Genomic DNA, 14,025 nt, shown 5'->3' with positions numbered 1-14,025 from the left:
CTGATACAGTCTGTTAACTAGTTTTACCAATGCCAAACCACACACTGTGCCACCAGCCAGCAGCTAAAGAGATTTCTGTCATTATTTTGGCTCCTTTCTTAACATCTTCAAATATTCGGCCCTTTCATCAGCACTAATGTGTGACCTTCATGTTCACAGCTTATCTAAGTATGATTGACAGACCTTGTGAGTGTTTTTTTGATTACCGCTTTTGATGATTCCTAAAAATAGAGCGCTCTGCTCACCTCCACCCCCCTAACACATCTTTTGTCGTCACTTCTTCTGAACTGGGACTCTATTTTTAGATGCACAGAGTTCATTAATTGAAAGCCCTTGTTTTGTAGAGATTGTGCAGAGTTATGTAAGGGGATTACCCTGTTTTTATCACTTATACCTCTCGCCATGCAGACCAACACACAGAATAGAAGTGTGCAGATAGGCAGAAAACTGGAACAGAGGTGGAATGTGAGGGTGCAGTTGCGGTAGTAGTAGTAATACACTGTTCCAGAAATAACCCAGCTGCAGGCCTAATTGCACTCCTGCTCTATTTTCTTCTTTCAGCTGCGTGCCAAGGTCTTCGACCTTATCATCCACCTCACTGGTTCCGGAAGAATCTTTTCCGCACCCTGTGGCTACCAAAGCTCTGGCCGATATACAGAGCACAGCAGCAGACCATCATTGGCCTCAGACTAACAGCCAAGCGACACAACCATTTAGAAGTGATCCCAACACAGTACCAAGTGCCTCAAACTGCCAGGTATGTTCTAATCACCCCCAGCATGGGCCTCGTGCCTCCCTAACAAAGCTTAGCCCAAGGACCCCAGGCCTCTTATAGGTGCCCTGGGCCTCCCAGAAACCTACATGTCCTGAATAAATATACACATTCACAAGAGATGCTGTGCATGCATTTGGAATCTCTTCACACGCAAGCTTCCTGTGAAATGTATGGAGAGTAAACATCTGTGGCAGGGATTGCTTATATTTATTTTCTTTACAATAAACATTAGTAAGGGTCTCACATGGGGCATCTGTGAGGAATGCACTTATTGTGTCCCCTTCAGCATTCCTTCATAGTAAGACAGTTCTGTGTTCATGGGGGGTCCACAAGGGCCTGTCTTCTGAGCACTAATACACTGTTGCTCAAAAGCATAGATTACTTTACATAAACGCTATCACTCACAAGTTTGGGATGACCTAGAAATGTGATGTTCCTTTCCTTGCAAACATATTGAATTATGTTTAATAAGAACATATTGCAAATGAACCAGGCATTCTGTTATTGTGAGAATTAGAAATTAAGATCTTAATAGAAATGATTAAGTAATCTTTGCATTTAGGGTTTATTTGGAGGCATAATCCTCATGAAGAATGAAATAGGCCCAAATCAAATGCTATGCACAGGGTGGGATATATTGGTGCACAAATCCATAGACAATCCTCCTTTTTTGAAGTACCTTCCAACTCTACAAATGCCATTTTAGCCCTTGCAAAGTACTCCTGAACCGTCACTCTGTTGAGGACTACTTGACACAGTTATTGTTAGGCTGACTTTTTGGACTGATGGTACTGAGAACTGTTCCTCCATCTTCAGTTCAGCATATCATAAATATTCTTCCATTTAATCCAAATACCTCAAACTTTGACTGTCATTAGAATTTCCTATCATTCCATTACACATGTGCCTTTTGTCCCTCTCCCCCTCTTATAGCATGTCCTGCCATGAAGGCCAACAACATGAAATTTGCTCCTTATTGTTAGTCAAAAACACTGGTGTATTTTTGCAGATGCTACCTCAGGATCCGTGAGGCATCTTTATTTGAAGTCACTCTCTAAAAAAGAGTGCGTTTTGAAGGCTGTGCATTGAGGCCTCTACTTTTTCCTGTCTTGTTAGATTGGGCCACTTTGTGAAGGGAACAGCATAATTGGAGCTCTTAAGAATGCTCATGCACAACAACAGACTGATAACTGTCCAAAGAAATCTATTTCCTTCTGCTAGTTCTTCAGATGTTAAACTAACCTTAATACAAAAGCAATTTGCTCCATTATCAGTGCAAGGGTTTTCAGCTGTTTAGATTTTCTAATAATAGACCAGCTACACACACGTGGTAGCCTTTGTTGAAAGAAAAAACAATGATGGTTATAGGAATAACTTTGATTTGAAAAAAGTAATAACCAATAAAGAAATAGGAAAATGAACAAATGACAGTCAGAGATCATTTTTCAGCCATGCTTCAATAGAATAGAAAAAATACACTTAAAATAGCCTTGGACAAAAAGGATGGTATCGTTTGCTTAATATCACTGCATTCAAACCATTCCTGTAGAGATGTTTGGACATCTCCGCAGCTATTTTGGTCTTTCCAGATCGTATGTTTCAGCTCCTTTTGAAGATGAAAAGATTTAGGCCAGGGTTCATAGCTCACTTCAGAATAGCCCGATATTTTCCTCTTGGCCATTCCTGAGTTTTTTTTTATCTGTGTTTTGGGTCATTATGCTGTTACAAGCCCCATGACCTGAGACTAAGACTAAGCTTTCTGGCACTAGGCAGCACATTTCTCTCTAGAATACGTTAAAAGTCTTGAGATTTTATTGTATCCCGTGTCAGATCAAGCAAAGAAACCCCTGAACATAACAAAGCCTCCTCCATGTATCACAGTAAGGACAAAGTTCTCTTCTTTTTATTCTTTTTTTTTTTTGTGAATATAGAGCTGATTTGCCTTAGTAAAAAGTTGAATTTATGTCTCATCAGTCCATAAGAAATTCTCCCTGAAGCTTTGTGGCCTGTCAACATGTTTTGCAAATCCAAGTATAATTTTTTCTTATGATTTATTTTCAACAGTGGTGTCCTCCTTGGTTGTCTCCCATTAAGTTCACTTCGGCTCAGACAGTGATGGATGCTGTGATCAGACTCTGATGTTCCTTGAGCTTAAAGTCCACCTTTACTCTGTCCTGAGGTTTTCTGGGCTCTTTTGTTACCATTGGTATTATCCATGTCTTTGATTTGTCATCGATTTTCCTCCTATAACCACTGCAGGGAGGTTAACAGCAGTCACATGAATCTTAAATTTCTGAATATGTGCAACTCCGTCACAAGAACAAAACTTAGCTTGGTGATGGTCTCATAGCCTTTACCTTTAAATTGCTTGTCGATCATTTTCATTCTAATGTCCTGTGACATTAGCTATTTATTTTGCTTTCTCTGGTCCATGTTGAATTATGTACACACCATGTGACCAAACAACGCAGTAACTACCTGTAGCCTTCATAGGTCCACTGACTGTCTACAAGATTTTAGACACCTGTGATGCCAATTAATGTAAACCTCTTTATTTAAAGGTATTTTGGAGGATTTTCACAATTTTTTTAAATGATCCACCCTATGCACTTAAAAAAAATTCCCATGCTCAACTCTGTACCCGCTTAAGAGAGGAAATGCCTATTAAACGCGTGCAAGAGCCCATTTCTCCTCATTAATGCTCTGTTTAAAAGTTGTTCTCATAGCGCATACAAGCTTACTGTGCCCTTACCTCCTCCTTAACCATTAAATGCCTAAATCACTATATAGAGAGGGAATATTTTGTTGACTTTATAGCAATTTCAGTTAACTGACTATTCGGACAGATGATCACTGCTTTTTGCTCTCCGTTGGTCACGTAACTCCCCTTCCACTACGCGGTGCCTGCTCCATCTTTGTTATTTGTCGCCGCTGTCGGGTAGCTACACCCTATGGCGACAGCTGCCCGCTGTGACAGTAAATCCCATAATGCTTTGTGAAGAGAGATCTCCGCACAAAGCATTCCGGGGTATATCTGCGTCGTCTTATGTGCTCATACACTTTGTAGATGCTTTTTTTCTTACGACCCTCTGCCATTTTCAAAGAACCTTGGTAAGAAAGGTGAGCTTCAATGAATGTCTGAAACCGTAGCTCACCACACATACGCCTGAAAGTGTACATGCACAGAAAAAGATAACAAAGGGACGAGCACGTAGGATGGCCTGACATAAACATATCAGCAGAATGACAATTAGGAGGATTTCTTTTAACTGACAGGGTAGCAATGATTTGTTTTTTTCCCATGTGTTTAAAGACATTACTTTAAATAACTACTGTTCTTCGATCAATAACAGAGACAGCCCATAAGTGTAGGTCTCTACAAAAATAATTTTATTTGTGAAATGGGGAAATGAAGGTCATTCAAACTGCATTGAAAGGTTGATTTATTGAATGTTACTATATCTTCAAAACATGAGCAATAGTTTGGCCTTACAGTAAGTCCCCTCTTCTTGCGGCAGTCACAAATGAGGGTGTGTTATGTTGACTGGTGTTTTCATTTGGAAGAAAGAGGTTATGAGATGACAGAGAGTTGGAAAGCTGCGTCAGTAAGGGCAACCGCAGACTAGTGAGAGAATTAAGGAGAAATCTGATATAATCCTGACGTATCCTCACTCAGACTCTTCATAGTAATCCAGCTAACTCCAGCTCAGAAAAACACTTCTGTAAATCATGAATCTTGATACCAACTTCTACGCAAATCTTTATTGTTTATGTAAAACTTTCCAAGACTTGATAGATTAGAAATTGTGACGATACTGAATTTTGTTGAATATAAAACCAACATGATGGAATTTATTTAACCAGGAAAGTCAATATTAGTTTTAATCAATACAATTAGATAATTATTTGCATGTTACTTTTGAGGCTGCCCAATAAAAGATGTCAGAAAGCTGAACACAGATCAGTTTCCTTCTATAAGGAGAGCTCCTACCTCTGGAGCTTCTCCAAATTGTATGGATCATCTGACAACACTCCTTGCCTTTAGTAATAATTATATTGATAATAATTGAATTTTATTAATCTCACACTGTTAGAATTCACCTCTGCATTTGACATTGAGAGTGTGGGGAACTTGCAAACTTCTCAGAGCACAAGTGCACTGCCCTAAACACTAGACCAACTCTCCCCTGAGGGGATGAAGCATGAAAAAAAACTTTATTACACTTAACTACTCAACCAGTCATTCTTTATCATAACCATTTTTGCAGGTTTAATTAAGCTGTTTTAGTATGTCATTTGCTCCAATATTATATTATTTTGGAACAAATATACCAGAAATAATAATTGACAACAAACTGGACAGCAGACGTAAATGTTAAGGGAAAGACCAGGTTGTTCTTCTTAAGGAAGCTTGAACACCTTCTTCAGTGTCTTATATTTCTGTTGTGGAGATCTGTGTGCATCTGATATCTTTTGCCATCATCTGCCAGAGTAACGGTATCAGAGCAAATGACTTTAAAAAGTTCAACAAGCTAATAAAGAAGGCTTTGGAGATTGTCTAACAAATTAGAATTCTTCATGAAATAAAAAGCATCATGTACAACAGTAATAGTAAAAGCATTTTCCAGATCTGGGCATGACAATCCAATGCAGAAAATCATTTCTAGATCCTAAAATCTGAGAGTTGTGGCATAGGAGGGTTTTAATTATGGGGGCTTTCCAAAGGAATAAAAAATTTCTTTTATTGAACAAAAATGGTGTCACTGTCCTGGTAGATACTATTACTCTAAAATTTCACATCACTCAACCCAAGCACAACTCTTTCTGACAGTGTTCTCTTGAAATCACACCTGGGAAACACTAATCCAATCTGGGCCTTTTAAATTATCAAAGGTTCTGGGTCAAACCCCCAGTGCTATGTCCTTGGACACCTACCAGACCCTGGATTCTTGACTTTCACTTAAGTTGCTTCCAGCTGTACGTGAGCGCAATGAGTCACCCAAGAAGCACACAAATAAAGAGTGAGGTGTTGTACAGCTATGCTGACTCACAGTAAAGATACTTGGGTCTAACACACGCTGCTGGAAAAATATACGAGCCACTTGGGTTTGAAAAACCCTACAAAAGCCTCTCTCTGGTAGGCCCAGAACCCCCCCCTCCCCTCCTGTGATGAAAGCAAAGAACACCTCTACTACTTGCCCGTTTTGTTTATTTACCTTCAGAATTACACCCTGCTCCTCTTGGACCATGTTCCGATGTGTTTTGTTATGTTTCCTTTCAAACAGAATGTCTATGCGTGTGGTCTTCGGCCATGTTTGGTTAACACATGCACACACACACACACACACAAACATTCAACTTTCCTCCCTGTGCCAGAGGTCCCCTTTGCCCTTCCCCCTACCTCTAACCAAACATCGCAGGACAGCAAAAGGGAACTTCAAAGTGGCCGGAGGGGGTACTCCTTTTTTCCTGGCACTTGTCATCATCTAAGGGACTGGCTGCTCCCCTTATTACTGTAATTGCTTCCAACTGCTCCTGGAGGCTTTGATGAAGGGCGCCACAGAGCATGCTGGAAGCACCTGTTGTTCCATAGATGAGCACAGGTGGCCCTTATATGGTGGTTGTGTTTGGACAGCACTCTTGTGTTTTTTTTTTTATATTTATTTTTTTAAATCACAAAATAAATGAAATAAAAACATGACACGCAATATTAATATGAATTAAGTTTTGGGGGCAAATTCTATTTATACTCAGTAAAATGAAATCTCAAAAAGCTTTTAGGAACATGTTAGCAGCCCTCTGGCTCCATCTTGTGGCTCTCCTAGAAATCCAGAAGCTGAAATGGAAAAAGAAATCAGACAACTGAATGAATAAAATCTCCTTTTATTCTAAAACTACAGTTTTAAACTGAACTTTTGGATTGAAGATGGATTGGTGACATGCTAATGTAATTTAGTCCACATCAGTTTATCATAATATGTCCAGTTCATTTAATTGGAATCTTAATCAATTTGGCCTAATTTCACCATTTTTGGTTGTTTTTACACATTTTGAAATATGACTCGCTAGGATAAAACCAGTTCTCATTCATAGGTTAAATAAGCTTTTAGTAAAAGCAACAATGGCTTTATTTATTAACACTTTATTCTACAAGAATAGGAAACCTGCTGAGCAACATACCAGCTGTGGCAGGATCTTTTCAAAATGCTCAAGCTCCACTTGGTTGCAGTCCTCAGATTCGGCCTGTTTAAGCGATCTCAAAGCAGCCTCTTGGGATACAGAAAAAATATACATATACTTTTATTGCTGCGAAGCTTAATATAAGCACAGCAGCTCATCATGTAATGAAGACTAGAAAAATCATTACCTTGCACAAATATTCTCAGCATATCCATCATGAGCAGTGTAGCATCACTACTTACTGTAACACAAAGTAAGATTTATTCAGTTCAGTCATGCAACTGGAACTCTAAAACAAAGAAAGAATATCAACTTACATTTGGTTTTGTCCTCTTTAAAGAAACTGCACAGGAGTTTGGTCACTGTTTGCTGTGGGAAGTAAAACAGCACAAGACCGCATGAAGGAGACCAACATTGCATCTACCTAATCAGATTACCAGTTAAAACATATTTATTACAGTTTTTTATTCAGTTTACCCAAACCCTGACGGAATAATATAGGTCAGGTTGATGTTTCTTGTTTTTAGAAGTTTATGGCAGGAAGTTCATTTACGACACATTGAAACCAGTGTTTCAGAAAATCTAAAATAGGACGGTTACCTTATACATTATGGCTGATAGGTCAAAATCAATTAATTTGACTAATTTTCATCTAACCTTTAATTTATCAGTTAAGACAATATATAACACAGATGACCTAAAATACAAAAAAGAAATGCATACCCTACATATAGGCTGAGCTACTACAGCTGATGGCATGAAAAATAATTGCATTTAAGCATATGAAGGGAAAGTTAAGCAGAAGTTAATAATAAGCATAAATAAGAAACCTCACCGAAGGATTTGCTTCCTACAAAAAAAGTGTGACCTTTCACAGAAGATGGTGAACTTTCACACTGCCATCATTATTCGATTCAAACTAATTAAATACCTAAGGACTCTTTAGCTAAAGTGGAAGTGCATCAGAGTTCACCATGATAAGTGCAGTCTGAATAATGCTGGTAGTAAGGAAGGAGGTAGGAAAGGGAGCATGTATGCTTCCTGTCATAGTTCCTTTGGCATAGAAATCTCACAACAATCCTATCTGGCACAATGGGGAATCCTGCAGTCTTTTGCAAGACATAGCATATTATTCATACATAATACATTCAATTTAACAGAAATACATTACTGTTTTACATGTATTGAGCATTGCAAATGAAAATGCAGCACCTTAATATATTTTGGTTCGTATTAAAAGGAGAGCTTCAGACATAAGGTTTGTGTCACTTGCACACTTCACACATCAGTTCTTTATACTTGAATTGACACCTGAGAATCGTATGGTAATGAGCATGATGATTACTGTGGTTCTATTGATTGTTAAAACTGAGCTAATGATCACTTATTTAATAAACTGTAGTACTAGACAATATAAATGGCCGTGTAATGTTTAAATAATGATAATATAAAATACTAAGAATCAATACGAGCGAACAAATTCTGTTATAAGGCAGGTTTTTTTGCTAAATTCTTAGATTTCTAGCATCTTCTGTCTATATATTTTTGAGGAATCAGTATTAAGGGATCATTTCATAACGAGCGGGGGCTTTGAAAGCAACAGAATAATAAAAAATACCACATTCACTTGACAGTGAGTGGACTCACTGTTTGCATCCTTTATTTTCTCTAATAAAGGGAGCCAATCTTACTTTAAAAACAACATCCATGTGTGTCTTTGTCATACAATGACATTCTAAAGACTTTCCTGTTTTCTGGACATTTCAGGGATCATTTTACAAAAAATGAAGAGTGTCTTGATGTCATAGAGAATGCAGATAATTTTTGCTGATTTTATTGGAGCTCGTATGGAGCAGTTGCTTGACAGCATTTAGTGCTGACACTTAAATATTTAGTATAAATATATATTTTTTGCATGCTTCAATCAGACTACATTTTGGTGATAGTTCTACTTCTAGATTGCAGATACTATAATTATTAATTGACTACTTTAAATTAATTTTATTTTCATCACTGATGGTATGGGAATACATACAATTAGAATGATTTAAATAACATTTTTATCTATAATGAAAAATTTTAAGCTTTGTGTGTGACAAATTGCTTTCTTGATCCTCCCTTTGCAGAAAACTGTATCATAAATGCAACATACTGCAACCATCTAAATGCGAAAATAAGTTGAGCAACTTTTTTCTAAGTCAGAAGTGACTTATAATTTATTGGTTTTGAATAAGTGAGTGAATCATAAGCAAACATTAAGACACGCGCTCGCTTGTCTCTATTAAACCAAACTAGCCTTGAAAAGTGCATTCTTTTAAATATCACCGAAGTTTCCAATTTGTATCAAAAACAGAATTGCATAGAAAATACTTTTTTTAAGTGTTTAGGAAATGCTCGTCAATTCGGCGTTACAAAATACAAAGCTCAATGTCAGCATAATTGCTTTTTGTTTGGTTTAAGTTAAACAGGGAACGCTTTACAGGGTTGGGTTTGGAAGAGGAAGAGCTCGAAACGAAAGCAAAATCCAGAGGTATGAGGCAAGACTTGTTTATGTTCACATTCAACAGAAAACTATTCAATATAAAATGGAATTTATGAAGAATCCTCCCGCTCATACCTTTTTAAAGCTGACTTCTTCCTCTTTATCCGCCATGTTTTTACGTAGCGACTCCTGCGCCACGAATTTGATTGGCTGGTTATGTGTGACGTTACTCGTTACGTCCCAAAATATGGTTATAGTTGTATTTTATCTTAAATAACTATTTTTTTTTTTTTTTTTTTTTTTTTTTTTTTTTTTTTTTTTTTACATCTTACGCCTAAACTAGCAAAGTCTGCTCTAAAAGTGATTTTACTTTTAAATTGCAGTATTGGTCGTTTTTATTAATTTGTTATCAATCGTAATGCAAAAAGATAGAATGATACAACTATTATTTTAATTTGGCCTTCTTCTAGTGCTAAATGTAAACTTTATGGAATTTAAAGCTGCAGGTGTGTCACTTTTTTCCACAAACTGAAAACAATTTAAAACAATTTTTATGGACTACACACCGTTTCACTATCTATCTATCTATCTATCTATCTATCTATCTATCTATCTATCTATCTATCTATCTATCTATCTATCTATCTATCTATCTATCTATCTATCTATCTATCTATCTATCTATCTATCTATCTATCTATCTATCTATCTATCTATCTATCTATCTATCTATCTATCTATCTATCTATCTATCTATCTATCTATCTATCTATCTATCTATCTATCTATCTGAAGTAACGTATTTTAATTATACTGCAATGTCTTTTGTGACACATGTCAGAAATGGACCGTATAGCCTATTCAAAAGTCATAATGATGTTGCTTTTGATCCTTAAGACTCTAAAAATTGCTAGATTTAAATAATGGAGTAACTGATGGAATTAAAAACATTTTCTGGAGTGCATGTCGCTGAACCCACCTAGAAGTGACTGCTCAACCTCAGTATTTTTGAGTCCCAGAGTAAGGCCCTGACTCTAGTTGTTGATTATTATGGGATTCCTTGGTTGATGATGATAATGCCCCTGATTGTGAGCAAGGCTCAATGATGGACAAACTTTTTTTTTTTTATCTTCCTTACAAAATAAATCTTGTATTCATCCTTCTTGGTATTTATCCTGTGATTATTATTTTGTTTTCTTTGTTTTTAGCTCAGCTTGAGGAAATGGACATTCATCTGTGGTTCCTGCTAAAGAAGAAAAAAAGTCCCTTATACACCTGCATTACGTTTCTAAGGAAAATGACCCACATTTCAGCCAGAGATGAGGTAAGCCGTATTACTTCCTTGTACATCAGCTGATTTCTAAATGTTTGAAGTACTGCATCATGAAAATGTTTCCTTTTCTCTCTAGGGGGAATTGGCATTTCCTTGTGGTTTGATAAGCCGACTGTTAAACAGTGTTATCAGTCCTAAGTTGCTTTGACTCTGAAAGCATTACTCATACACAGCGGTGCATATGTTATCTATCTATCAGTGTGTGTGTTTATGTAATAACATATACTGTTAAGGACTAGTTGTAACAGAAACAAGAACTTGCCAAAGGTTTCCGTTCACTGAATGTGTAATAACCAGCACTTGAACAATGCATATGCTATCTTCTGTCAAATTGTTTTTCAATGGCTCCCCATTTATGCAAGAAAGAAGGGAGATTTGATTTCCAAGTTCCATAAACATTAATAACTTTAAGAAAAACCTACTAACTTGAGCACTTCTCAGAAAGTAAAACATGCAGTTGTTTTAGGAGGCAAGGCTTCTTAAAAACTAATTTCTGTTCTCTTTAGAAGTCACTAAACACTACAGGGAGTGAACAACACTCTGGAGTACTTTTTTGATATCTCAAATGCATCTGGAGATCTGGGAGGCTTCTTGCTGTTTGCTGACATTCAAATAATGGAGGTCTATGGTGCCCGAGGCAGAAAGGTCCATAAAAGTCCACAAAAAACGTGTCAATATTCCTCCATACTGCTAGTCCAATGTATTTCAAGTGTCCTGAGTGGGTAGCGTCCATAATTTACTCGAAACGAAGTCATTTAGAATGTTTTTAGAGCATAAACAGTAGTGTATAGGATTTCCTAAAACGAGTCTACGGAAACCGCGGCAGAACAAACCAGACAAAAGTGCGCATTCAGCGTCTGCTCTGCCGATAATGCAAGTGTAGAAGAAGAAATGTGCTGTTTACCTGTGCAAAGAAAGAAACAACGAAAGAAAAATGTCTGAGGACTTCAGTGTTGAGGAAGAGCATGAGTTCTTTGCCGAGCTGAATGCGCACTTTCGTCTGGTTTGGTCTGCCACGGTTTCCGTAGACTCGTGAACGTGCTTTTAGGAAATCCTATACACTACTGTTTATGCTCTAAAAACATTCTAAATGACTTCGTTTCGAGTAAATTATGGACGCTACCCACTCAGGACACTTGGAATACATTGGACGAGCAGTATGGAGGAATATTGACACGTTTTTTGTGGACTTTTATGGACCTTTCTGCCTCGGGCACCATAGACCTCCATTATTTGAATGTCAGCAAACAGCAAGAAGCCTCCCAGATCTCCAGATGCATTTGAGATATCAAAAAAGTACTCCAGAGTGTTGTTCAGCATGGGGGTGAGTAGAAAATGAAGGCTAATCATGTTTTGGGTGTACTATTCCTTTAAGTTATCACTTAAATAGAACCCATCTCAAAGATGGTCAATATGCCAGGGTGGTGAGGATGTGATGACAGAAACATGGGAGCATTATGTAAAATACTTATAACAAGGTAGACAGACATTATACTAATAAGCATGGATTATTTTGAGGTTTTCTTCAAAAAGCAAAGTTTTGTTATTCCTTTAAAAGCAACCATAACCAACCATTTAAAATGACAAGGTGTCACTCTCATTGTTTATGGGTTTTCACTGAAAACATATTGTTATATCAGAGTCACAGGTAGCTTCAACAATATGAAATGTGTAGTAAATTTTTGTTAGTTGTGTCAGTATTCAATAAAATTGGTTAAAAAAAGATGAATTATGATTATGTACTAAATAATATAATAACAAATGTACCCATTGATGTTATGGAAAGACCCTCTTAATACAAGAACAACATTTTTATTAAATTTCACATTTTGATACAACATTCTAACATTCATAGAATAGATATATTTCAGTGTTAAAATGTCATTATTTTCTGATGGAGAACTTAATAATTTTGGTAACATCTGCATGAAAACTTGTGTGAATTTGAGATAGGTGTTAAAACATATAACCCAATTCATATTCACATGATGTGTCATGATTTTTTTCATACCCTAGTTGAGTTCCATTGCCTTTCCTTTCAATTTACAGAAAGATCTTAAAATTGCAAATGTGTCAAGCTAATCATTTTTACAAACTTCAGATCTTGTGAGACAAACATTTTTTAAATGCTCAATCACTCCTTAGAAAGGCCCCTGATAAACAGGTTTTTTTTGCAGAGGGGAAATTTGTGTCATGGCCAACCCCATTGCTCCGCCCCTGACAGCTTAAATAAGGCCTGCAGTGCCGCGTATTCTACATTGATCTCTCACATCTCCACCTGGACAATAACCTACGGTAGGGGAAACCTTTTCTTTATTTCATATTTGTTTGCCAGTTATGTATGTTGGTTTTAGCCTATCTTTATTTTTGCAGCAAATCATAAAACGTGTCCACGTTATTTTTTTTTTCAGAAAACATGGAGACTGCACCTCGATCAAGAGTTTTCATAAGTCTTTCAAAGAACCATATGGCTGGCTTGTCCCACTACTATGATATGGTAATGTTCTTCTAATGCTAAATGGAGCTATTTAAAGCTAAAATTGTAATCATCGAGCTTAATGTTTGTATCTATTTAAACAGGACCATGGCTTTTGCATCACAGAGCTGAATTCCAATATCAGTGGAGGAGATCTGCATGCCTATTTTAATCAATGGGGCAATATCACCATGTGCGATGTAGGTTCAAATACACATTTTACAAATGCATTTATAGCTTTAAGTTTGTCCTTTATTACACACAACTTTATATCTATAATCCAATTAAGATTCACACTTGTGTTCTTTGTTGTAATCCAAGATCAAGGCCTGTCCCAGCTCTCCGGAGAATAAATTGGCCTTTGTGATGCTTTCTACCAAAGAAGAAGCTGACAGAGCAGACTGGGCTGGTCCTCACCGTATCAAGGGGACAGAATGTAAAGTTAGACGGATTGTTAATTTAAAGGTGAGTGGAATCTACTTCTCATAAAGGAGCAAAAGCAATCATGATCACCACGTTATCTGAAATAGAAATGTGTCTTTTAGATGAAGGAGAAGTCAAATGATGAGGCCATCCCATCCCTGAGCAGCACACTGGAAGATACTCAGTGGTTCAACAAAGACGCTGATGACCAAAGGAAGGGGGGCTGAAATGAAAGAGGCTTTTTGAGGAGACTTAAGAAAAAGGCTTTGGGGAAGAATAATGTCCTCTACTCAGGAACATCTTACCTCTAAACTTTTCCCAATATTGTATTAGGTCTGTAATGTGTTGTGGAGACT

At 37.1% G+C, this 14,025-nt stretch overlaps 1 protein-coding gene across 1 annotated transcript; it reads right to left on the bottom strand.

Annotated features, from left to right (window-relative positions):
• Positions 1 to 4,201: 4,201 nt before the first annotated feature.
• On the bottom strand, positions 4,202 to 9,643 carry cenpx (centromere protein X). The gene is made up of 5 exons (XM_038277445.1): positions 9,573 to 9,643; positions 7,273 to 7,324; positions 7,143 to 7,196; positions 6,956 to 7,044; positions 4,202 to 6,611 (listed from the first exon to the last, which is right to left on the bottom strand). The coding sequence occupies exons 1-5, from the start codon at positions 9,606 to 9,608 to the stop codon at positions 6,597 to 6,599; spliced, it is 246 nt and encodes an 81-aa protein (XP_038133373.1). The 5' UTR covers positions 9,609 to 9,643; the 3' UTR covers positions 4,202 to 6,596.
• Between the last annotated feature and the right edge of the window lie 4,382 nt (positions 9,644 to 14,025).

Source organism: Cyprinodon tularosa, unplaced genomic scaffold (genome assembly GCF_016077235.1).
Source record: "Cyprinodon tularosa strain WSP-4 unplaced genomic scaffold, ASM1607723v1 ctg131, whole genome shotgun sequence".
Taxonomy (NCBI): Eukaryota; Metazoa; Chordata; class Actinopteri; order Cyprinodontiformes; family Cyprinodontidae; genus Cyprinodon; species Cyprinodon tularosa.
This window is presented reverse-complemented; position numbering and strand designations above follow the sequence as displayed.